Below are 27,028 nucleotides of genomic sequence, written 5' to 3' on the forward strand. Positions count from 1 at the left end.
AGCAAATGTATTCTGCATTTTGTGTTTTAAAAGTAAATATCCAACAAAACTTGTGCTCTTACGCACCGCCTCTGAAACCTTTTTTTAATTCGGCAACACATGACGTCAGGTTAGGTGTGATTAGTCGACTGAAACCTCATCTATAAAACTAGTCTCAAGTTGTCGATTTCCGGTGTTCTTACGCGGAGCACAGCAGCTGGCGTCAAAATAGAAGTGGTCAAAATGAAGTTAGTGCTGCTTTTTGACAGAGTGCTGTAGCTGTACCTGAAGCAACTGAGCCAGCAGCTAATAGACCATGTGGAATATGCAAGAATAGTGTCATGTCAGTGCTTTTAGGTAAAAACTATGTTCTACAACCGAACAATAATAGTTGGAAATTTAAGTGGAAAGTTACTTCAGGGAGCCATGTGTTGCAATCCATTGGAGTGGTGGAAGGCCAGTGTGCCCTGCTATCCTACACTGGAAAAATGGCAGTGTGACCTGTGCATTCTAGGATCCTCTGTGCCTGCAGAACGTCATTTCCACTCGCTGTAAATCGCTTGCGTACAAAACTGGTCAACATGTTCATTTCTCTGAATAAAAACCACTTGTAGTTTCAGTGAATTATTTATTTTTGTATTTCACCTCCAGTGGGACTTTTGAAAAAGTACTTGTTTAATCAGCTGGACCATATTTTGTTTTCTGAGGGGACATTTTGTCTTTTTAGCAAAAGTGAAAACTTTCTTGGATTTTGTTGCGTAAATAGTTGCAGCAGACATTTTAATGTTCATGTTGGATGACATTTTCGTCAGAGTACAGTGGTTTAAAATTGATTTTTAAGATGTACGTTTTTTATTTTAAACAAAGATTTAGTTAAGTAGTTGTGGGTACAGTTTGCATACTTGCTTTTAAAATGGATTCATAGCATTTAATTCATAAGAATCTTGAAAAATGAATTGTTTGCTATGCTAAGTTTATGGGATGGTAACATGTATTTTTTAAATCATGATGCAATTAGAGGATTTGTGCTCTAAGCTGCCTCTGTTTTGGTAAACAAATGTCAATGCATGACAGAGTAAATATATGTGGGAATGGTATTTATTTAAAAGGTATTTAGTGTGATAGTGTAACTACAGTTAACTGATAGAAATCAAATAGATTAAACAGATTTCTTAAATTATATTTACATCCCTGGTTCAGTATGCCTAATGGGTGCATGAGTTGTACAGTACATATTCTGATTCTCTGATCTTCTAATGGCTGGTTTCACAGATGCTGCTTTTTATTTCTAGTTTTGGACTACATTAGGTAGTCCTAAGATTAATGTTAATTTTGGTTTTGTGGTATTGCACAAGATGTATGGTGTTAATGATCTCATATTCACTTTGGTATTTCTGTGCAATGTCATTAAATTTGGTAGATGTTTGAGTATAGTTGATAGTCATAAACAGCGTTTTTGCTTCATGTATAGTAACAGTATTGTTTCCCTCTAGAATCAGATTTACCCATGTAAAATACGTGGCTACCACAGTATTTTACTCCAGCTGCCTTTTTTTTTTCTACTAAAACAAGTGTTCAAAAGCTTAATAATAAATGTCTGTTTTAACATACCTTAGTAGTTTTTTTTGCACATTATAAAACTTAGCAGATTTTCATTTTAATTTAATTTAATTTGTTTGCTTAACACAATGGCAAATGCTTTGTAAATATGGTCCGAAGTATCAAAGATTTGACTGTCCATTCCAGTATTTAAATACATATTTTTGCATAATGTTTAGATTTTTACAATGTATAAATCTCTGCTTGCATCAGATCTTCAGTTCTTTTGAGTGACGGTGCAGAATGTTGGGTTGCAGATCAAGGAATGTTTTTCTCCCTTCCTGCTGTTCAGATAAAGGTTTCTGTGGAGCATTCTGAGAACATGCTTTTGTCTTCATTCCCAGATGCACAATTTATTATACTTTGCAAAAATGTGTCCTGTGAAGTTCATACCGCATTGGTATTTTAAGATCTCATTTAAGCTGTTTGCAATAAAGATGACCCACAAGTCAAGTTGCATTCCTGTGACAAGTTTCCATAAACTTCAGTCTTTGTAGGGTTCATTGAATCATGCTAATTTTAACTAGGAACTCCGGTTGTACTAAATACAGCTTGTTTTATGTTTTGTAATCTCTTTAACCACAAACATTATTGAAAGTAATCCTATATACATTACAATTGAATAATGTTTGTACAAATATTAAAATATTCTTTATTTACAAATGTGCTGGAAAAAAAGTAATTGTATGAACAGTCTGCATGGGAAATACTGTACAGAGTCCACCTAAAGAGGTGGTCTTGTGAACAACTGCTGGATATAGAAAATTAGCTAGACAAGGTAACCTGACCTAGGAAGTAAACATTTTGCGGTTGTGTTCATATTCTGAGAAAATAAGTAGAGAAAAAAAAAAAAACAGAACTATTAGGGTTACCAGACATCCTGGGATTGTCAGTTTTTGGAAAAGGTCTCGTTGTTAATTATCCGGGTTTTAATTGTACTACTTTAAAAAAAAAAAAAAAAAAATAGAAATGTAGTCGTTGCCAATTCTTATTTTCTCCCAATTTGAAATGTCCAGTTTATTATTTAGGCTCAGCTCACCGCTACCACCCCAGCGCTGACTCTGGAGCAGCGAAGATGAACACATGCTGTCCTATGTCCGATGTGTGCCGTCAGCCGCCTGCTTTTTTACACACTGTGAATTCATCATGCAGCCACCCAGGAGCTACGGCGTGGGAGGACAACGCAGCTCCCAGGCAGCTAACGGGCAAATCCGCAGGTGCCATGCCAGGCTACAGGGGTCGTTGGTGCTCGGCGAGCCGGGGACACCGTTGCCAACCAATTGAGCGTCGCCTCCTGGGAATGTCCAGGCTATAGGGCGCACATTCCCCCCCCCCCCCCCAAAAGGATAACTCCTAAAAGCGATCAAACGCATCGACTTATTACTGTAATCCCAGCAAAGTAAGTTGTCCAGCTAAAGACTTGTGGTTGTTATCTTGTCATTCGTGCTAGAAGAGGTGATTGCTTGCTGTAATAAACTGCTCATAGTGCTGACTGATTTGCAATGTTCATGAACTGACGCTTGGGCCGAACAAAAGTTACTTTGCTGCTTGTTCACTCTGCTTCAGAAAGAGAAAGATTTACTTTTTTGTTGCTCATCTGCTCCTGCCAAGGTTGATCACTCTGTGGGGTCAACTGACTGTTTGAACACAGCACAAAGTAGCAGATAGCCTTTATAACCACCCATATTTTAATACACTCTTTCCTTATCTGACTGTAAATTAACGGTTTGGCACCTGAAACTTGTATTCAAGTCAAGCCATCAAATGAATGTTAACACTTTATCAGCAGTATCCATCTCCTGTCTCGGCTTTAAATTCAAAATTGTCTGAATAATTTACGCTTCAATTTTGACACCAAGTAAAATGTAGCATACTTTAATGCTAACTTATGGGGCATGCATGAACTACAGTCTTGCATAACTGATGTTACTGAACTACTGTAGAAAGAAAAATGGTCTTGCAATAAACACTTTATTCTTTGCTTTATTGATCAAACAATACGGCTATGAAGCAAACAGTGTTTTATTTTTATTATTCCAACACTGCAAATAGAATATATTTAGCAAAAGGCCTGCATAAAAAAACTACCAAAATACTGCATTAATGCAAATAAGTGATAATATTGTATTCTGTATTGATTGCCTTGCTATAGCAATATAAAGCATCCTGACTCTCTCCCAGCACACAGGTAAATTTGATAGGTTAGGTTGAGGGTGAATAAGATGCCGAAGAATCCAGTTGCTTTGCAAGTGAGTGGATCAACATGTGTGTGTTTTTTTTTTTAAATGTTAAAAAAAAAAAGAGAATTATATCAATGAAAAGCTGGTGGTCATGTGTTTTTGGCAGGTCCCAGCTCCATTCTCTTGCTGCTGCATGCAGTATGTTCACAATTGACCATTGAGATGCCAGGAAGCAACGAAGTAAAGAAGCTAGATAACATGTGAATTTCCAATGAATATTCTATACGCATTAAATTTAAAGAGATACATTTTTTTTTCCCCAGTGCCTAGTGCACCCAGTAAGCAGTTAATGAAGTGCTGGGTGTCGGTGTGATGAAATGGCAGCATAGTATAGAATAGGAATTGACAATGAAATGTTTAATCACAATTTGATCAGCATTTCTCCAGATATATGCAGAAATGTAAATGGGACATGTACAGTAGATGTATGACGGGCAAGCACCAAAATATCCCTGGGATCTGATTTTCAATAGCTTGTGCCAAATTTGATCCAGGTTTCATGACTATTGACAGTTCTCCAGATATATGGGAACAATGTGTGAAGTGTGACTTGCGTACGACCGCCTCGGTTGTATAACTTTCGCTGGGGGATTAACTAGTCTTGCAAAGTAAGATACAGTAGAATACAATTTCCCTAATGCATAATGTACCATGTTTTGAGTAAAATGCATCCCATCTGTAGCTCACAATCACATAGTGTGTAGGAGTAAATGTCAACAAGAGACTGCTAATATTTTGGGCCCTCCTGATCACAGTGTGCATTCAGCTTTCCCAACTGAGGGCAAGTCATGTAAATCTGTGTTTTTCACATTGTGATTAACAGGCTGACTGACTTGGAATGGACACAGATTGGGCTGGTCGCTGCTTTCTGCTCACACTGACCTTATTTGGTAAAGCAGCTGGAGTTGAAGGAAAGGGGAGAGGTTAGCTAGATCTAGTGTTTGGAGTGCCTGTTTCTTTTTTTTCTTTCTGCTGCGATACTACAGTAGAAATCAAAGATAATTCCTTGATTTTAGGGCAGGAGTCTGGGGTTCCCTTCTTTCAAGAATAGATCCTACCAAACACCAGTTTCCTTCACTTTCTTAATCACAATTTTTTACTAGCCATATTTATTTTCTATTGCATTTTTGTTTGTTTAACCCATTTGAAACTTCAGCCCCCTTCTAAAGGTGTGTCGACTCCAGACACTAGTTCAGTCTTGTACAGGATGTTAAGTGGTTGACAAACTGAGTAAAACTTGTGCTAGAAGGTACATTTCTTGTATCCCTAAACATATTTTTAGCAAGTATAGTATGTTCCTTTCTATATACACCTATGATAACTAGCGCTGGGTATCTGCAGTGTCATCACAATATGTATCGCGATAGGAGGGTCACGATATGCATCACGATACAGTAAATTAAGCATGAAACATTAATCACACAGTTGTCTGGTGCACTTATGCAAGTGTTTGCAACAACACTGGTAAAGCACGTTTGGTCCAATAAGCTTCACGGCCTGCTTTGCTTTTGTTTCCTGTTTTATTCTTTTAAAATACATCTAAAACATCAGGGCTCCAGACAAAGGTTTTTGTCATAGGGGGCATTGGCTCCAGGCCAAAAAAAAAAAAAATTGCTTGCTAAATTCAGTTGCTAGGTGCCGCTTCAGGAGCAAGTTAGTTGTTACCATATTCAACTTTTAAAATACAACAACGTGAAGCTAAAGTGATACCAGAACAGTAACTTTAATGTCTGTACTCACTTGTTTGTTGGTTAATCTAGGCAGCTGATGACTGAAATGAACTCTGCATGTTTAAATTTAAATATTTTGCAAGTGTGTCTGGAATTGGGGACGACGGCTCCTAATTGTGTACAGTGCAACATGGGAAATGGCATACCTTGGCTCCAATGCTCTGCCAGTGAAGTCCTGATCTGACGGCATGTAAACAGACAGCTCTTATGATTAGGCTACATGTTGCTGCTTACTTTTTAGTAATTGCAGTGTTGGTTCTGCTTTGTACGATATTAAATACAAAGTGTTTACACAACACTTGAAACACGTTTTGACTACGATCACAACTGTTGCATGAAACAGGGGTTATCATATTCTACTGGTATTTAATACAGCACCTATCTACGCTTACGTTTTATTAGATGAAATTGTTATTGGAATGTTACCATCCTTCTCGGACTTTCGCGTATCAAAACATGTGATATGCGTTCCCCCCCCCCCCCCTGTCCCTTAGACGTCCTAGCGCATTCATAAATATCGACACGTGCTTTTAAAGGGAGAGGCAGCATTTCTTGTCTTGCAGGTGCGTTTCCAACCATTTCAGTCCGTCTGGAGCTCTGCAAATTTGATTCATTATGAATCTAAACTAGGGCTGTCAGTTAACTGTCAAAAGTGCAGTCGAGGGGCTCCCAAGTGGCACATCCAGTAAAGGCGCTCTGCGTGAAGTGCAGGATGTGGACGTCGCCGGTTTGAGTCTGGGCTATTCCACAGCCGACCGTGGATGGGAGTTCCCAGGAGGCAGCGCTCAATTGGCTGAGCGTCGCCCGGGCGGGGGAGGGGTCTAGGTCGACCAGGGTGTCCTCTGCTTACCGCACACCAGCGACCTCTGTAGTCTGGCCAGGTGCCTGTGGGCTTGCCTGTTAGCTGCCCGGGAGCTGCGTTGTCCTCCCACGCTGTCGCTCCTGGGCGGCTGCATGGTGAATTCGCAGTGTGTAAAGAAGTGGTAGGCTGACGGCACACGCTTCGGAGGACAGCGTGTGTTTGTCATCGCCGCTCCCGGATCAGCACAGGGGTGGTAGCGGTGAGCCGAGCATAAATAAATTGGCCATTTCAAATTGGAAGAAAATAAATAATTGGCAACGACCTGAATTAAAAAAAAAAAAAAAAAAAAAAAAAAAAAAAGTGCAGTCGAACAAATGTTAACCTGGTCTGGATCTAAGGTAGCTCACCTTTTTTATTTACAGTATTTCCAGCTGAAGTAAAAATCTGCTCTGAACGAACAGATGTGCCCGGCACACTCTGGTATTTTTTTGGCAAGTTTAGCAAGATGTGGGTATTTCACCATAGATTATTTTTCCACAGGGTAAATTAAGAAGCAACTAGCGTGAGTTTTTATGCATTTCTTAAACATCCTGCCTTACCAAACTTAAATAGACAATTGATTTTCTAACTAAGTAGATTTAGGTAAATGTGACAGCCCTAATTGGCACACCCCTAATGTTAACCGCCACCTAGTAACTTAAAACGACCCATCACTGGACCAAATAAAATGTAAAGGATCTGGCGGACAGCTTCTCTGATCATCTGAGCAGAGTAGACTTCTCTCTGCTCTGTCCTAGTCACTGAGAGATGAAGTCTTGGGTTAATTTAGCTAAACTCCTCTTCCTTCTTTAAAGTGACCAGTGCTACAGGAGGTTTTTAGATATTGTTTCTCGCTGACAAGGACAGAAAGCACACTCTTCTGCTCTCGAGTCCTTGGCTGAACTGAGGTTGCCATGCTCTGTAAAAAGCCTTCTGCCCATTTGTCCTCCAGAGATGCAGCTTCAGCCCTGAATCTGCTGCATGTAAAGAACAAAACTAGAATCAAGCACTGCTCTCATACATCAGTCCACATTCTAATTGCATCGTTAATGTATTTTTGGTTTCCAGGTGTACTTGTTGGACTCATTTTTAAATATTCCTCTGCACACAATTGAACTCATTTTTGGATTGCAGTTTTTTTATTGATTCTGCATTGACCCTGGCTTTTATTTTTTTAACCAAACTTTTTTTCTTTTCACATCACAAAAGACTCTTAAACCCAAGACATGACTTTTTTTTTTTTTTGAAACCATGCTATTAAACAGAATATATGGATCATTTACAGGATTAAGTTGTGTGTTTTTATATGACTAATTTAATTTAAGGAAGAGATTTATGTCCTGGGGCTGTGCTGCAATTTGTTCTGAACAATTTTAATGGCTGTGTTTCCAGGGATCTTTAGTTTTTAATGTTGGGTTTCCTGCTTTGTTCAGAAATTGGCCAGAGATTTCAATTAGTCTGTACAGGGTGTGGACACCCCCCCAGCTTGTGTTCTGGGCATGCTACCTTATAGTCCTCCCTCAAGTTGCACTTGGTTCAAACCTGCATAGCACCAGCAAGATTCTTTTTTTTAATTTGTTTTTCTTTCTTTGTAGGAGTAGATGTTACAGTCAGGGTTGGGGGTCAGTTCCCATTTCCCAACACCACATTAAACAGAATTTCAATTGTCAGTATTAACTGGCTTCTCACAGTGGCAGCACATTACTTTTAAATTGAAGTCAGTTAGTTAAAATGCTTTCATTTGAAGCCAATTTTAATTGACTATCACAACAGAACATTAATTCTAGTTCCTTTTTGAAGGGATTGGATTTGGGAATTATTATTTTTTTTATTTATTTTTTTTTTTTAAGAAATTGGGATTTTAATTGACCCAAAAAGACTATTGTAGGTATCGGAGCATTTTAGTTCTATCCAAATTGTCTTCAGTGGTGGTATATTGGTTTATTTGTATTTTCAGATTGTGTGAAAAATCAGTATAAATCGATAAATTAAGGTCTTTGGAATATTTAGGAAACCTAGTTTTAGTGCCTGGTAGACACTTGCACTTTAGCAGACTAATGACTTGCTATGTATTAAGTTTGGAGGAAAGGTAAGCATGTGGTTTTGTGTGTGAAGTCTGATGAAAATAAATAAACCTAGGCAAGTTGGGTTTATTTTTAGCTGGTAAACAGCAAAACAATGTAGACAAGTTGCAGGAAAGCATTCAGCCTCCTAGACCTGATTTTTGAAGGCACCATTTTTATAACTTGATGGAGACTTGCATGGAATAAAGCTGCAGAAGTACTGGAATCCTGGAAGAACTGGAGCATCAAAAGAAATGTATCACTTATAATTTGATAAATTTTACTTGATGTGATGTGAAATGACAAACCCTCTGTATTGGAGCAGGTGCAGTGACTTTTTAGTGTGCTGATTTAACAAGTGACATCACGAAGATGGTGCAAAATGATCTGTCGATCTTGGGCAGGTGTGACTCTTGGTCTTCCGGTTGGTGGCCTGTCATTGAGTGTGTCTGGTTATACCGTCTCGACAGGTTTTGAAATTGCTGTCTGAGCACCCAAGCTTGCAGTTCAACAGCTGAAATCACTTGTCAACAGTCCAATCAACTGTTAACCACTAATTAGGTGATTTATGCTTCAGTCAGTCACTCGAGTGTCATGGTCAAGGGTGAAATTGAGGGTTTTTTTTATTTTTTAAATAAACCACAAACATTTAATCAATGTCAGTCATTTATACTTTATTTTTTCATAAATAAATGTTGTAATAGTGACGTTTCTTTTGATGCTCTGTATTTCCATCATTTAATCATTCTAGTCCTAGCAGTGTGACTGTGTACAACAATCGATTACACATGTGTCCTGCTGACTTTTCTTGCGATGTCTACTACAAGCTTTGTCCTAATGCAAAGCACTGCATGACACAACAAGTGGACAGCACAGTATGTTGGGGCAGAGTTCCGTGTAACTGCTGGTTTGGAGTGAAGTGCGAGTGGTGTGATGGCTGCATTGGCGAAAGCTGGAAGGAACATTCTCTGGTTGATTCACCTTGCTGTGCACAGGAGGGCCCTCCTGGTGTCAGGCAGAGACCAATCAGGCTGTATTCTCATCTCCAGAGTTCAGTAGCATGGCAAACAGGTTGCCTCTTGCTATCATCTGTTTGTGGGTTTTGGCATTGAGGTGGCATTGCAATTTGAGTAATACATGATTGGGCACAAAGAGAAGTCAGTTTTATTGTAGGGGATATTAGATCATTTTGTTTTTAAAAGTATTGTACTTGATTAAAGCCACTGCTACCAAGACAAGCTGAGAAATGCATCAAGCTATACTGGAACGAATTCTAATTTTGAGTCTTACAGTTAAGTAAGAATAGTTGAATTGGTTGACTAGTCAACTTTTAACATGCAGTTAGTCAACTATCCATTTCTGAGGCTTACTGTAATTTTACTGTGGTATTCAGTGCTACCCTTTTTTAAATGAACATTTTAGAATTGCATCACAGTCGTGTTAGTTGTTTTGTATATCAAAACTGGAACTTGGGTTACCACAACTTGAACAACTTTTTGTTTTGTTTCCTCAGACTGCCTTTTTAAACTATGTCCTATGAACAGATACTCTGCTCAGAAACAGTTTTGGAAAGCAGCTAAACCCGGGGGAAACAGTACAACAGATGCAGTGCTGCTAAATAAATTGCATGTAAGTATTTTATTCAAGACAACAGTTTCAACCAATGCCATAAATCTTGGTGGTCCAGTGGTTAAAGAAAGGGGCTTGATACCAGGACGTTCCAGGATCAATCCGAGCTCAGCCACTGACTCACCTTGTCACTTAACCTCCTTATGCACTGTTCTTCAGAAGAGATGTAAAACCTGAGGTCCTATTGTAGGTGACTCTGCAAGTCTCCAGTGTCACTTTGGATAAAAGCGTCTGCTAAATGACGATAATAAAGTTATCTGCAGAGGCACATGCAGGTTCCCTCTTTGTGGTTTCTGCCACTCAGTCACACTACTGTGACCTAAACCACCGTTTAATAAACACCTTTTTAACGTCACTTCCAAGGGACTGAGAACATATGGTGACAATAAGAATGAGTTTATCGGGAGTTTATTGGATGAAATACTGTAAGGTTTGCCGTTAGGAATTCTATGTATTGCAGTCATTGTTGGTGTTTAACAGTTCAGTCAGTACAGTCTACTTTGCTATGTATAAGGAACTAGTAATTTAACAGGATAAACATGCTCATTGCAGTGTTCTGTATGCTATATTGTCCTGCTGTACTTTTATCCCTGGTCCTTTTTAAAATAGAGTACTTGCTGTACATAAACCTTCTAATAAGATTGTATTTCCCAAAGTGACAGGAAGGGAATGATGGTCCTGTTTTATGACTTGTCCCCATTGACTCCCATTATATTGTGGCTGGTACATTTTAATGTGATCATAAGTGGAGGGTCATATTAAGTTTTATATAAAGTGTTTTTGTCTGTATATAAAACAAATACCTTAAACTCGATCATATGCTTGAGTTTGAAAGTATGGTCTGGTTTTGTTGTAATACAGACTTGCCCATTATTGGCAATACTAGAAAACTTACTGTGCCAAATACATCTGTTCTCAATATTTCCTCTTTGAAATGCTACCCTTCTCTAGAACAGACATTTGAATAGTTCTGTTCAGTGTACTCTCCATGTTTTCATGATTGTCTTAAAAGGTGCACAATAGTGTAACGTTTCTGCAGACATCTAGTGTAACAGTCTTTTCTTTCACAAACTGCACTTGAGTAATCAAGAAGTTAATGTTTTAAAAAATAAAGTAATTTGAAGCACATTTGTTGCAAAGACCTTGATAATTACACCAAAATGCAATAGGCACCCTTTTTTGTGAAAGGAAAATAAAACTTTTCAAAGCTAGTTACCACATCCAATACACACTACATGTAGAAATACTGTACTAAAATATAGTAAATACTGTACTAAAATACATTAAATGACAAACCTTGCAACTAGAAATCACTTTCAGTGAAGGCCCTTTCGGTGTCTAATGAAGGCATTGAACAGTCTGACATTTTGAATTTAGTTTCTTTTGTAGTATTTCTAAAACTAGTAAACAGCTTGTACACTTGAGTCTTGAAAAGGTCCTTAACAGTAGTTTTCATTTGCTTTTTAACATTAGCAGTTTTCACAGTAAATAGTGTGTTTTGTTATAGTACTGGACTGTTGTGCTAAAATAGCTTGTGCATCGCAAAGGATGTGTGTGTGCGGTGTATGTGTTTGTATTGCTTTGCATATTAATCCTATTCCTGTTCGTGTAGCATGCTGCTGATTTAGAGAAGAAGCAAAACGAATCTGAAAACCGAAAGCTGCTGGGAACGGTAATACAGTATGGCAACGTCATTCAGGTAATGGTTTGAATCGGGTATTTATAGTTTTATGTGTCTCTTGACCACAGATTGGTGTGATGAGAGTTTTGTGTGACCTGTCTGCTGTGTCCTGAAGAAACTGATACGTTTCATTTTAGATTCCCTGAACTGTTCATTTTTTTTTTTTTAAGCTTGTTTTAAAAGAGAGCTAACCAAGGTATTGGCTCCTGCAATAGCACTGGCCCCCTTTTTTATCTTCTGTTGAATTGTTTAATGTTTCTACTGCATGTTTCATAGATTGCGCTGTAGACAAGAAGTTGTGTACTGTTTTTATTGGTATGTAATCATGTGTTGTAGTTCAAACTCACTGCAAGGACTATAGCAAAAGACCTGCTTGTTGCAGTTCATCAACTGTATAGCGTTGTAGTTGAAATATTTACATAGCGTTTTTAATTTAAGTTTAAAAAATGTATACAAGTTAGAACCAAAAAATTAGTAGCACAATAAAAGGAGGACCGGAGGTCAAGAAATGCATTGGTTAGCATTCCATGAATTAAAAATTGTAATTTGGGATTCACCAATCTCACAAAACCGTGTTACTACATGTGCATCTGGAAGTAATGTTATTCCAAACTCTGTTAGGAAATTATTATAAAGTTTCCTTTTGATGGTTGACTTTTACCTTTTCACCTAAGCTAACTAGAATGCCACAGTAGAAATGGCAGCACTGCAGAGTTCAATTCGTCTAAGCATTTTGCAAGAGTGCTAAAATGGGGGTTTCTACATCTTAAGGGTTATACTTGCTATCATTACTATCATTAATATTTTCAGATGCATATCTGAACAAAATCCCTGCTGAGGAATTGCTCAGTTTAACATGGTTTTACTGTGAGTTTAACAGACACAGAAATAAAAAAATCTATCTAGGTTAACAATCTGTTTACAAGCCATGCTTTTAGGACTTGCACCTTCCTGCATCATTTTACCTGAACAGTGAGTTACCCAGCCCTTCATTGTCCTCTTTCCTGTCAATAACCAATTAGCTGCTTCCCTTATTGAAAGCCAGACGCCTGCTTTGACCCAGAAGACATTGCAGAGGTGAAATGACCCAAGAGGTGCAAACAGACAATCGAGGCATAGAAACTGAACTTCCTTTTAATCCAAGCAATACCAGATATCCTGCTTTAATGAATGTACATGGGCTAGAAGATGTTACTTTCAAAACTGCACATTTGACACCTATGTAGCTTTTGGAAGTGCAAACTAGCTAAGATTTCATATCATTTCGCCACAATTGCTTAATATTTTCAGACATGTTCTTTTGTATTGCAGCTGTTACATTTGAAAAGCAATAAATACCTGACAGTTAATAAACGACTTCCAGCCCTTCTGGAGAAGAATGCGATGAGAGTGACACTGGATGCTGCGGGCAACGAAGGCTCCTGGTTTTACATCCAACCCTTTTACAAACTGCGCTCCATTGGGGACAGTGTAAGTATTTTAAACATGCAGTGTTCCTTCAAAATCTCTTGCGTCCTAATAATGCAGAGCTTTCTCGCATCATCTTTGTCTTTCTGATAGTTTTTCAAGCAATCCAGAATGATTGTTCCCCTTGAGGGCAGATATACAACATTTTCACAAATGAGCAAAAATAACAGTAGTGTACTATTTGAAGAATTGCAATTATTTTCCGGAATGCAGTTGATTTGCTAACCACCACCATGGGAAGGCTGGGTCCCAGTTATAAAATATTAAAATATAGAATATGACCCTGTTCCCCTTGTGGAAATAATTAATCTAAGCTGTTTTTAGAAGCACTAAAATGACATGGATATTTGACGATCATTTTTCAGTGGTGCTTGAACCACCATGGTGATGTAACAAATTAAGTCGATAGCTTACAAAGCAGGTACCTGTTTTGAAGTTCATATAAAACATGGTCAATCTAGTGTGCACAGAACTGGAAACCTGAGGTAGACACACTGTCATTGCTTCATAAGGTTATTTGCTCCTAAACTAGGCACCCAATTTATACCACAGTGTTCTGAACAAATGTTCAAATAGTTAATTTACTATATATTCAGTCAATGTTTTTAAATGCAGTGTAATTGGTATAGTCAAAATGCATTTATTAAACCCTGTGTAGAATTGGAATTGTTTTCAAATGACTGGCCTTGTAAACTGACATTGTGGACTAGGATATTGTGAAGCCAGTTTTGCATATATGTAGAATCGTTTGCGAGGGACTTTTGCCAAGGACTGTATCTGAAGATAGAGTATTAGTCTTTTGTGTATCTCACTCTGTTACTTGTATGTAGTGAACTGCTTATCCACTTGCGGTTTGCTTATGATAAGTTACCACAAGTTTATTTATTACCACAGGGGTGGAGTTTTGCGAATTTCCCCAGTAGGGCCTGATTTCAGTCTTTTACTTGCTGTGTGGTGAATGTGCTATTTAAGAGAATCAAACGCGTGTTATTTAAAGTGTCTCCTGTATAGAGTTGTTAGGAACATACTGAGCTTTTGTTTTTGCACATTGCTGGGTGTATGCAGGCTGTTTAGTAAAGTAAATCACCAATACTACCATTAAAGTGAACTTGCCTGTATTTATGCAACCCACCCCTGGTCTGCTACCCCCTTTTGTTTTATTTAATTTTACAATTGCAACGCCATGGAAACAGATGACTTCAGCAGACTCCTCCCAGGCCAGTTTTTTTTAAAGATGTGTTTTCTATTTTAAGAGATTTCCTTAGTCTGCTGACCTGTGCAACAATGTTTATTTTTCCTGTATTATTCTGAATGGTTCTAAATCACAGATGTGAGCATGGCGTGTAAGGCTACAATGTTTTGTATTCAGTGCCTAATTTTATAAATAAAGGGTATTTCTTAGTCTTAAGCACACGGATATAGTTGCGATAACAGAACTAACGGCTATTTTGAATTCCTTTTACAAACATTTCAAATACGCAGGAAATGAGTGAAGAGCACTGAAGGGGCTGTGTTGTGTTCTGCAGGTTGTCATTGGAGACAAGGTGGTGTTGAATCCTGTCAATGCTGGCCAGCCACTCCATGCTAGCAGTCATCAGCTGGTGGATAACCCCGGGTGCAATGAGGTACTGATAAGCCAAAAGACATTTCCTAATTAAATACGTTGATCCATATCGGCTAAAACTATTCTACGGACTGATTTCTGTAAAAGAATGAATAGAAAACTAAACTACTAACGAATAAAACAAATGCGTGCGTACGTGAATCATGTATTGTTTAAGCATAAAACATGTTTTGACAATTTTTTTTTTTTGATTTAAATCAAACTTGGTTAATGATTTCCCCCCCCATCCTATTTGAGAAGATTTGAAAGTTTGTTCTCATTTGTTAAAGCCTTATTTTTAATGTAAGAGAATGTTTCTAAACACTCTACACAGTTTTTTAAAGCTATGTGAAAAGGCCCAATGTGTGTAATAGAGCATTGCTGTTATTTGCTGTATATATCTAGAACTACTTCTGGACAGCCTGGCTCTTGTGTGTTCAACCACCCCTGCTGGTTTGTGGTGCTTGGGGGTACAGCATTTGTTTATACCCTGCTCAGCCTGCTGGCTTTAAATACCTTGGTTCAGTATCAGAATAGTTCGGAACTTTAGATTTTTACAGATGGTTTTAATGAGCAAGCTCAACCAAAAGAGCAGAAGTATCTGGGAATGGATTTATGGGCTAAACAAAGATGGAAAAACCCAGCGGCGCATTCTGCATGGATAATGTTTAAATGTTGCACTGCACTTGTGGGACTCCTTGTTTGTTTAGATATCACAGGAGTGTGGTTTAGCAGTAGAAAGTTTCCCTTTTTTAGTTTTAATTAGTGTCAGATTATTTTGTTGCCATTACAAGGCTACCTTTTAATGTAGCAATTTATGCATGAATGCAGATGGATATGGCTACAAAAAACCATGAAAACAGTATAATGCAAGTTGAAATACACTCTGGCAGTTTATAGTAATAGCGTACTAATAAAAATAAAATAAATTTACACCCTGGGAATACCAATAGCCTATCATATCCCTTTATCCACACCAGAGCTTTTGATGTCTTTACAGTTTATTAATTCCTTCCATATTTTACCAGAACCCCCCCCTTGAGCCAGTTAAACCTGTTTTAATTAGCTTCAAGTTGAACAGTGTAGCACTGGATTAAACTGGTGTAAATAAATGTTGGCTAAGCCGTTGAAAAATGATGTAAAAGATGTAGCTGCAATCTGTATATTGTATTCCCTGTGCCCATGAATGTTCAGAAGCTTCGTTGCATTTCTTTCCTTCAGCTACAGAACTGACTTCAGCACCTGGTGGTTGCTAAGTGACGGGCAGCATTAGCATTACTATTGCTAAATGAGTCGGTCTCAATGAAATGTGCATCTTATTTGAGATTCGTGTTTCACTCATTTTGATGCCATTTGTGTCTGTGCTTCATTTTCAGGTTAACTCGGTAAACTGCAATACCAGTTGGAAAATAGTTCTGTTTATGAAATGGAGTGACAATAAGGAGATCATATTAAAAGGAGTAAGCTGCTTTAATTGTGTTGCTCCACGTGTTTTTTTTTTCTAAATCTGGCTTTGATACCAGTTTGACTGCTTAGACTGTAGCTAACACAATAATTCTATACATTTCACGTCATGCACACACCTTCATTATAGTTCTCAGTTGTGTAGTTTTGAAAGAAATATACGTTTTCGTAAACATGTATTTATTTTTGCAACATGATTTATGGTACTGCTTGGCTAAAGATATTTTTGCAGGCCTTGTTTTCTGATGGTCCTTGCACTTCCTGGGTCATATCACCTAGAGCGTGGAAATTTCCCCACCTCTTCAGGACCACCTTTTTGTTTTTTGTAACCATCCAGCTGCTTCCCCTAATGACTGAAATGCTGTGCAGCCATTAAGGTGCAGTACCCTAAAGGGGTGGCTCAGGGGAAAGGACCTTGGAAGTCTAACGGATTTGCCATCGTACAATGTTTTTTCGAAACGGCACTTTTCAACCCCTATAATCAATGGAGTTTCGTTAGCTACAACCAGTTCACTAGAAACCACACACTAAAACATTATTGGATGGGATGGCTTTTAATTTTAGACAAAATGAATTAAAATCCCCCAAAATATCTTTGACTGGATGTTAAATAAAAGAATTGTACTTGTTGGCCAGCTTTCGTAATCAGGTTTTGGATTATGAACATTTTGTATACATGTATCCCAACTACTATTGGCTTTAAAGTACACCATAAGATTGGAATTTCAGTTCTCACTCAAAATGCAGTCTTCTGTACTGAGTGTCAGTCTGTTCCATTCTGCGCGGTGAAAACTGCTGTACATTTATTATAGACTTGCTATACACTTGTAGTCAGATTTGCATTTTGGTATAATGAGTTTATTACAGAATATAAATGTTTTTGTGTTCTATTGCTAATAGCAACAGTCCTAATTGGCAGATTTGCAGTGAACTTATAGATTTATTAGTTTGAGATTGAGGACTTCCGAATGTGTGTGTGTGTGATTTTTTGTTTCACTTGCACTTTCAGGGCGATGTTGTCAGATTGTTCCACGCAGAGCAGGAGAAGTTCCTGACTTGTGATGATCACAGAAAGAAGCAGTATGTCTTTCTGAGGACCACGGGCAGACAGTCGGCTACTTCAGCAACCAGCTCCAAAGCACTGTGGGAGGTTGAGGTGAGCAGCAGGTTGATCCAAGACTCTAAACCAAGTCACTGGGTAGGAGGGCGGAGGTGTGTGTGAATAATAGAAATCTGAGGTGGGATTTTGAACTCTCTCTTGCATTACTGTAGGAGTATACAAGGTAGACTTAATGGTCATAACAAAAGAATATTTACAAATAAGGCCACCATTCGTCCCATACATGGCTGTCCCGTTCCTAGCTGCTTGCTCTTAAAATTGTCAAGTTGGGTTTTAAAAGATCCAAGTGATTCTGCCTCACCACTGTGTGAGAAGCATCTCCTTCCTTCTATCCTGAGTCAATCTCCACTTAATTTCCAGCAGTGTCCTTTGGTCCTGGTTTCTGTACTGTGCTTAAGGTATTAGTTTGGGTTAACTATGCCAACTCCTTTTACTAATTTTAAAGACCATCTTTATACCGGCAATACACGCTTCTGGGGAGATGCCATTTTCTCTCGATCTTGCAATGACAGTGTGCGATAATTTACAGTGGCTTGCGAAAGTATTGACCCCCCTTGGCATTTTTCCTATTGTTGCCTCCTTGACTGGTCCATGAGTTTTGGTGGGTGGCCCTCTCTTGCCAGGTTTGTTGTGGTGCCATATTCTTTCCATTTTAATAATGGCTTTAATGGTGCGCCGTGGGATGTTCAAAGTTTCGGATATTTTTTTATAACCCAACCCTGATCTGTACTTCTCCACAACTTTGTCCCTGCCCTGTTTGGAGAGCTCCTTGGTCTTCATGGTGCCGCTTGCTTGGTGGTGCCCCTTGTTTAGTGGTGTTGCAGACTCTGGGGCCTTTCAGAACAGGTGTATATATACTGAGATCATGTGACACTTAGATTGCACACAGGTGGACTTTAATTATTTGACTTCTGAAGGTAATTGGTTGCACCAGATCTTATTTAGAGCCTTAATAGCAAAGGGGGTGAATACATATGCACGCACCACTTTTCCATTATTTCTTTTTTAGAATTTTTTTCAACAAGTTACTTTTTTCATTTCACTTCACCAATTTGGACTATTGTGTCTGTCCATTACGTGAAATCCAAATAAAAATCAATTTTAAATTCCAGGTTGTAAGGCAACAATAGGAAAAATGCCAAGGGGGTCAATACTTTCGCAAGCCACTGTACATAAGATGCATGAAAATAATTTGATTAACAATGTATCAAGAGTAGTCTCTTGTCCTTGGTGCATTCTAAACGGTTTTCTTTTATTTGCAGGTGGTCCAGCATGACCCTTGTCGCGGTGGGGCTGGATATTGGAATAGTCTGTTCAGGTTTAAACACCTTGCTACGGGCCACTACCTGGCTGCTGAGGTGAAACATGTCTTCTGCGTTTTAATACATGATCTGAATCTTTCAAATGCACACACCCTAAAGCCTACAGTATGTAAATTGAAACACGTGATTTTAAATGGTCACTGCAAAACTAATTTGCAATCAGCGGTCTTCGCTGGCAATTTCAAAGGGAGCGTCTCATTGGCTCTGAGCTAAAAAGCCAGACGCTTCTAGCCTTTGTTCCCGAGTGTAAAGAGGAAACTGGCTCTGTTTTAGGATTGGAAGATGCCCACTGAACATTCAGGTTTCTTGAGCTGTGTTGGGAATTGCAGCAGTGGGGGTGTTAAGTAATTGGGCACACTACATTTAAATACGTATGTGGATGTTATCACTTGCAGTGAATGAAGTCCCAGTTAACTGTGGAAGTGGTTGTAAGTTGTTTCATCTTCTAATATTACTTTAACAAGTTCTTGAAATGGCATCCTCTTTGAATAAATTAGCTAATAAATCAATGCACCCAAATACTGACTAAATTGACAGTCAAAACTCTAAATTTGAGAGGCTATGCAGTCTGAAGTATACATCTCACTGTTGGTAGTAGAACTTCAGCAAATTCAAAGGTTAAACAATAAAAAAATAGCAGTGAAACGTTTAGTCTGGTGTACACCTGAAGAAGGCACTAGCCGAAGTCATGACTTGGTTTCTTATAGTTTTCCCCTGAGGTTAAAATCCAAATAGAAATGGACAATCTAATCTCAATAGATGTGTTCAGTATTTATGCAACCGCCTTTCAGTTTGCTGTCCAATTTGCCTTCCTTACATTGTTTCTGATATTAGTGAACTCCCATAAAGATCCCTGGAGAAATGCCCTGGTTGCTTATTTGCTTGTGATGACCAGCTCAACACCCTTTTTACACATTTGCACGCCTGTAAGTTTCCTTGTAAATTGTGTTAATTTATTTTTTCCCCAGGTTAACCCAGACTATGAAGAAGAGTGCCAAGAGTTAAGGTCTTCTGTGAGTACCAGGATGCACACATGCATAGTTTTTTATTTTGAGTTTATCAGCTATTAAACACTCCAATAGGGCTGAAATTTAGAAATACTAAAACATTTAAATTACAAACCTTTCAACTAGAAGTATTTGTCTGAGGAAATGTCATTTAATTGATTCAGTTTCTTCTAGTTTCCTTTCCATACTGTACCTTCACCCTACTCATGCTTCTCTGATTAGTTTTATGACAATGGTACCTTTTGTTACACTGATAACTGATCAATATCGCACTAGTGGCAAGTCCCAAGATTTATGTATCGACGGGTCTGTCCAAATATACAACAGCTTGATCAATTGTGGGCTTGCCAGTCTAATGTTGATGCTTTACTTATAGTTGAAGCCGGTACAGTACTTCAGTGATTTTAATTAGAGCCCCCAGACAAGCCTCTAGTATGTTGGATTTCAGTAGTTCGTTCAGCCAATTGCAGGATTGTATAGCATCATGGCAACCAATCAGCATACAACTTGTTTGTCATTTAAAACAGCAGTGTTAAATGGATGGCCTTAAATTCACACAGCTCCCTCAGTGTTCATTCACCAGTCAGGAAGGTCTATTGGTGAACACTACTACACGGTAGATGACAGCAGGACATTCACTTTTTTCTAATAACTCTAAAACCCTGTTTGGCCTTTTCTCTTCAGGCCAAATTTAAACTGTGGCGAAAGGCTAGTGAATTTAAATGGAAAATGGACATGTGTGTTTGGTAAGAAGTTTGATTTGTTAAATGAATCTAGCAGTTACCCAGTCTCGCCACCAGGTGGCATACACTATCAATTAACTGAAGACTGGCTCCTGACAGGAGATTAATACATGTAGTCAATAGATGGCAGTCTTTAACCAGTTTTCCAGAGGCTGTACCAGTAGTACTGTACATGAACGTGTTGAATCAAAAAACTAAAACACACCACAAATATCATGTATATTGCAGTTCATTACTGATCACCAATCAATAGCTGCCTCTTTGGAAGGGAATTCCAGTTACATTGTGATTGATCAGAAGCCAGGTCATGGGGACCTATGCTGAAGTTCTGTCCCCTGGTTGGTGGAGTTATGCAACAGCAATAACCCTGGGCTTTCGCAGCCAAGGCTCTGCCAAGATACTTTTATATATGAACATTAACGCCATTCTAAACAATAGTGAAGGGTTAAAGAAAGGAGAATGGAAGATGGATAAATAAAATCAGTAAGTAAAATGATATTTCATTCCCATCTGACAGAATGACATTAGTTGTTTTAAAGAAAAAAACAAGCCTATTTCAGACCAGATTGTGAGAATAGAAGCTGAAGGCTAGTGAAACTAATGAAAGAGATCTCATCAGAACTGCTTGTGAGATTAAGTAGCTCTCTGATTTGTAAGTAACCAACATGCCAATATCTTATTGCAAAGGAAGGATTCAGTTTCACATGCCAAGAGGCTTGTACGATGTTAGTCACTCGGTTTAAACGGCTGTTGAGTGACATATCCATTTTAAGGAGGTGCACTTGATTTACAAATTCTGTAGAACAGAAATACTACTTCCTCGTCCCGCCACACCCTCTGCATACACGCCACCATGCCTCAGCAGAGTGAGATCATCTTACTGTCTCTCTACTTGTCTCTGTGGCTTAGTTATATGCTAAATGTTTGCCTTGATCTCCTCGTTGGGTTTTTAGCCAGTAGCATGAGTGTGTGTTACTTACCCTACTGGCCAAAAGACTTGCTGAAAAAAAAAAAAAAGGTGAAGGAGCAGATAAAATAAAGCCAAGCCCACAAGCTGGAATAATATGTAACCAGTCCATTAAGTTGTCAAGTACAGTTGGTTACTGTGAGATCAAATAGTTTGTAAAATGGGCCTGTGGGCCAAATACAAGGGAAATAATTAATATAAACCATAATATATGTCAATATAGACAAGGCCCTTTTTGTTTGTTTAATTTTGTGTGGGGGGGGGGAAATAGAAAATTAATACCACAGGTTTCTGGGTAAATACAGTAACACTGGGGGACAGGAGGTTCGAGTAGTCTGTTTAGCTGCAGTTAGCCATTAGATTGAACCTGCCTATGGGAGCCCACAGAATGTAATGGGCTTGACTGAACTTAGATTGAAGCCAAAAACACAGCTAATCTTGAGAAGTGTATGTATGTATGTGTGTATATATATATATATATATATATATATATATATATATATATATATATATATATATATATATATATATATATATATATATATATCATTTATTGATGGTGTTGACTTAAAGCAGTTTATTTTACTTTTTTATTTAAATTTGGCAAAATAAAATGCTGGTTTTTATTAACAAGCGTATATGCCTCTATGCAAAATATTTGATTTCTTTGTATACTCAGTATTTTCATATACTTTAGTGGTCTAAATTTTGAATGAAAATCTGTTTAAAAGAAAGCTTAAAAGCAAAGGTCTGGTAGGCAGCAGAGGCTGATAGTCAGCGTAACTTTCCCTCCCCAATATTAAATGTGTGTTCAGCTTAAGTGTTGTATTTCATCCCTCCTCATTTGGACTTTTTGAAAAGATCACTTATGCATTTGTCTTAAGATTTCTTTGATTAGTTTTATACAAAGTCAAATTCTTGTGATCTACTTTAGTGATTTAACATGCCCCTTAATGACATATACAACCCTAAATTGCTTGGTGACATCTAGTTCCATTTTGCATGGTTCTTCAGGACTTTGCTGCTTGATGCTACATTCTCCCTACTTGAAATGAAAATGAGGTGGGGGAAAAAAAAAACTGGCAAATCCTTGTACTTGATGAATAGAACTGTTTAGTTCAGTCAATGTAATGCAGTATAAGTTCCATAACCCAAGATTCCCCCCCCCCCCCTGTTGCACATGCTGGTTTTGGTAAAATTGTTTTTAAAACTTAGTCAAGTATTCCAGTCTTGTCTTTTTGCAATGGGTGCACTAATCATGAAACCAGCTGTATGATTGATTTTCTAACCTATGTTTTTGTCTTCCAGTGTTTGTGCAGTTGTGGATGAGACACTGAGTGTTTTGCTTGTATCTGATCTTGTCTGTGTTTTCTCAGATGGACTCTGAACAGGATAGCTTGCGGGTGCGTCTGCGCACAGTGCTCGAGAAGGTGGTGTACACCCTGGTCTCTGTTCCTGATGGGAATGATATCTCCTCCATCTTTGAGCTGGATCCCACCACACTGAGGGGGGGAGACTCGCTGGTTCCAAGGTACAGCTGAGAATGCTTTCTCTTTGTTTGGGACTGGAAACTTGTACACACAAAAATCAACTTACAGGATGTGTATACTTCCAGAGTAGCCCGCTGAACTGCAGACTACTCTGGAAGTATAGGAACGATAAACCTCACTTGGAACAGCAGACAGTGTAATGATTCTTTTGAGAGAATCGTAGAATACAGCTTGTACCAGTACAGATGTTCAGCGAACAGTAATAGTTTGAGTACCACTTTTAACTTGATGTATCAGTGATACCGATCTTTTTCACATGGGTCTATCCATTTTACTTCCTGTATACAAGCACTTCAGTCAGATGTGGCATGTCGATAGAGAACCGGATGCCCAAGTAGGCCAGATTCGATTACAATTTTTTTTTTTTTTTTTAAACTAGGCAAAAGGTTTAAGAAATGACGTCCAAACTCAAAACATCCGGCTTGCATTTCATAAACATGGGTAGATCAGTTTTACACTGTGGGCGTAAGGAACTTTTTATCGTTCTTGTATCAAAGTAAGCTGTAAATAACACTTTGCAGTATAGGGTTAGTAATAGGTGGTGAAACACAGTGGCTTCCTGGAACAGTAATATAACCATAAAACAAATAAATGGAGGTGGGTAACGATGCCTTCTGACTTGTAGGCATAAAACTGAAACGTGCAAATTAAGAAAAATCCACATTTTTGACCTGTACCCAAGACTCATGTCATTTTGTATGATGACATTTCTAGGTTTATTTATTTTTGTATCAGCTTTTGAAACTGACTAATACACAGGCTCTACTCCATGAGTGGTGCACATGAACCAAACCACTAACTAAATGGGGATGTCATGGTATTAAATTGATGGTATGGTAGCTATTCCCTTCATCAACAGTCCTTAGGCTGTTGGTTTAGGATTGTAATGTTCACAAACTTGACAGTGCTGGAATATGCTTTGATGCAGTTTATGGTACAATGTGAATATAGCCTTTTACGCTCCCTAATACAACAGCTAATTCTTTACTAGGTTCCTGTTTTAACCATTACACATACATTTCAGTTGTATCATTTGTTCGTTTTGCTTTAGGTGGCCCAATAATATCGGTGCCGGTGCTACGATTTACTGGGCCCTGGTGTAAGACTGAAGTGTGTGGAGTTGTGTGTTTGTTTTTTACCTGAATTTTTACCACCCGTTAGTTGAGGAGGAATTTCATGAGACTGACGCACTCGGACACGTTCAGCTTGTTCGATTGTGGAAATGGAACAAGTTTTAGCCTTTTTGCTAAATTTAGTTCATTTAGCGATTTTGAGGAAGCTGTTGTGCATTTGGTTTTTCAGAAAGTTCCAAGCAGTAGTTACATATAATCAACTAACATTAGTATTGGTTAAATATGTAACACCTTTTATCATGCCTTAAGGGCTTTTTTTTTTTTTTTTTTTTTTTTTTTTTAGTTTTTTAACTTAAACATTGTTAATTTTTAGGCTAGGGTTAATGAAAAACCTGATTTTTTTTTTTTTTTTTTTTTTAATTTGCTAAACATTACTACAGTAACAATTTGAACTGATTTCAAACATTTGATCGACTAGGTATTGATCATCCACAGGGCTCTGTTTGCAGTTTTAGCTGGTCTATTATATTAATTAAGTTAACAGAAAATGTAAATTATCATGTTTTTATCTGCTGTTTTAACAGTTAATAAACAAGAAAACCGCCCTTAAAACAAAGTGTGACCAAATCTTGCTATACAGACCATCGTAAATCGAGGCTACATTTATTGTATTTTGCTAGTATTGGATGTACAATTGTTTAATTGCCTATAGAATACAGTGAATTAGCAGTACAGCTGTGGCAAATTTTTGCATCTCCCTGTATAATGAAACCATTTTGATTCATAGTCGAATGAAGCCTGCTGAAATAGTGTTACTGTATCAATCCAACAAAGTGTAGATGATGCAAAACTTTTGGACATAGTGGTACCTGCCGATTTTGACCCTGTGTTTTAGACTGCATCTCCTATTTTTTACGTCTGCTTATTTTAAAGTGAGCTCAGTAAAATAGTTCATCGAGTGCATATACAGAATGTGCTGCATGCTTTTTGTTCTCCCAAATAAACTACACCACAAGAGAGACCTTTCCTGTCCTACTTCAGATTTTTCATATAACAAACTTTGAAAACTATGTGAAAAGGTGTTATTTAATTTTAAAAAAGTCATCGGGAGTTCAACCTAAAACAAGAGGACCAACATGCCAGGTTTTATTAGTCTGTGTTTGTGATGCATCTTGTCAATACTACTGTGTGCCAACAGGAAGGGCAGTGGCCCATAATGGCATCTGCATTCTCCCATGGCAAAACTATTTAAAAACGTAAGGACTTTAATGAACCTATTGTTTGGAAGCCAAGCCCCATGGGAATCTGCGCTAGAAAACCCCATCTCTGTTTGGCTTGGAAACCATGGCTACCAGACAGTGTGTAGGTGTAAGTCACAATAGTCATTGATCCTGAAGATGTGGTAATGCATTGTGTGAACAAGTTCTGCATTAACCTTTTAAAGCAGATGTACTGTAGTACATAGAATCGACATCCACCCACTTTATCAGGAACTAAATCAAATTGGCATTGATTTGCTTTTGGTGTGCTTCACAGGTTTATTAAGCCATTGAGTGATAGTGTGAAGGACAGATTAACATCTAGAATTCAGAGATGGGGTGAAGAGTTGTATAAAATAGAACGTGCTTATGAGCTAATCCCCACCTCCTGCACTCAATCTACCTACACGCATCCCAATTTGCATGGCATGTCAGAGAATACTTCCATTATAGGCGTTTACACATGCATGAGGGGAGTTTGCATGAACTCGGAAAACACTTTGCCCTGTGACATAACATGGCACTGATATTATGATCCTGTGACTTTGGTTTCTTGATGATGATGCTTCAAGATATTGGCTTCATACTTGGCACACAAGTATTCTGTGATTCTCTCTGTCGATTTCAATTGTGGCTCTTATACAAGAAATTGAGCCATTTCTGCCAGTTATTATACAAAGCTGCTGCTTCCTCCACAGTGTGAAAGCCTAGCATCAAACAATTTGAGGTAGTGATTTCATTTGTGCCAAGTATGTTGGTGCCATTAGACCTTTTTTAATTTTAAATTGACTTGACTAGGTCACAAGCAATTCATTTAAAACAGTAAGAGAAAAGGAATGCATAGCCACAAATGCACAAAACTTTTTAATATGACTAATTTAAAGGACAAGGTGGTCTAACGTTTTCACGAGTGCCTGTTTCTAGATCTCTGCTTTTCTGACAAATTAAAAATCACACACCCAGAGGTTTTCAAACCTTGAGGTGTTCTGTGTGTGTGTGTCTATATATATATATATATATATATATATATATATATATATATATATATATATATATATATATATATATATATATATATATAATGTGAATTAAGGGGCTTGATTGACAAGTTGTAAGTTCGTTTTTATTTAAGCAAACAAAATGGGTTAATAAGTGAAGCTGTGTGAATATGCCAGTAACTAGAGCTGCCAGTAGCACGTGTGTGTTTGTTCTTCTGATAGTGGTGCCGTGCATTCTAAACATCCAGACACATTCACTGCTACCCCAGGCCACATGTGAATTCACTATGTTAGGTTAAATGACAATAATTTAAGTCAGTTTTGAACAAATAAGTAATAAAGAAGTCATTCATTGTAATCCATGTTGCTAATTACTTTTTTTTTTATTATGTATTCTTTGGGAGAATTTGAATGAAAAGTTGCATTGGGCAGCAAAAGCACAGCACTCAGGTTATTCACTAGTAATAATAAGGGCACAATGCTTCATAAATACATATTTTAAACAATATCCTTTTTTCACAAGATATTGGCTTACTGTTGTGTTTACTGGTTACATACCTGGGATTATATATAATTTTATTTATTTTTCCAATTTAGTAGTCGGCAATTTGTTTTCTCCCAATTAAGTATTTCCAATTATTTAGGCTCCGCTCACCGATGCCGCCTCTGCATTGACTCGGGAGCTGCAAAGAC

General features: G+C 38.0%; 1 protein-coding gene across 10 annotated transcripts in view; it reads left to right on the forward strand.

Annotated features, from left to right (window-relative positions):
• The window catches only part of itpr1b (inositol 1,4,5-trisphosphate receptor, type 1b), a 164,437-nt gene that overhangs the window by 15,717 nt on the left and 121,692 nt on the right, over nt 1-27,028 (forward strand). For all 10 annotated transcript variants that reach the window (XM_041225064.1, XM_041225066.1, XM_041225065.1 and 7 more), the window contains 9 exons: nt 9,966-10,081; nt 11,694-11,780; nt 13,074-13,232; nt 14,756-14,854; nt 16,209-16,292; nt 17,306-17,452; nt 18,679-18,774; nt 19,707-19,751; nt 22,832-22,986. In XM_041225064.1, the coding sequence (XP_041080998.1) occupies nt 9,966-10,081; nt 11,694-11,780; nt 13,074-13,232; nt 14,756-14,854; nt 16,209-16,292; nt 17,306-17,452; nt 18,679-18,774; nt 19,707-19,751; nt 22,832-22,986 (988 nt within the window). The remainder of the gene's footprint in view (nt 1-9,965; nt 10,082-11,693; nt 11,781-13,073; nt 13,233-14,755; nt 14,855-16,208; nt 16,293-17,305; nt 17,453-18,678; nt 18,775-19,706; nt 19,752-22,831; nt 22,987-27,028) is intronic.

The sequence above is a fragment of the Polyodon spathula genome, chromosome 23, assembly GCF_017654505.1.
Source record: "Polyodon spathula isolate WHYD16114869_AA chromosome 23, ASM1765450v1, whole genome shotgun sequence".
Classification (NCBI taxonomy): Eukaryota; Metazoa; Chordata; class Actinopteri; order Acipenseriformes; family Polyodontidae; genus Polyodon; species Polyodon spathula.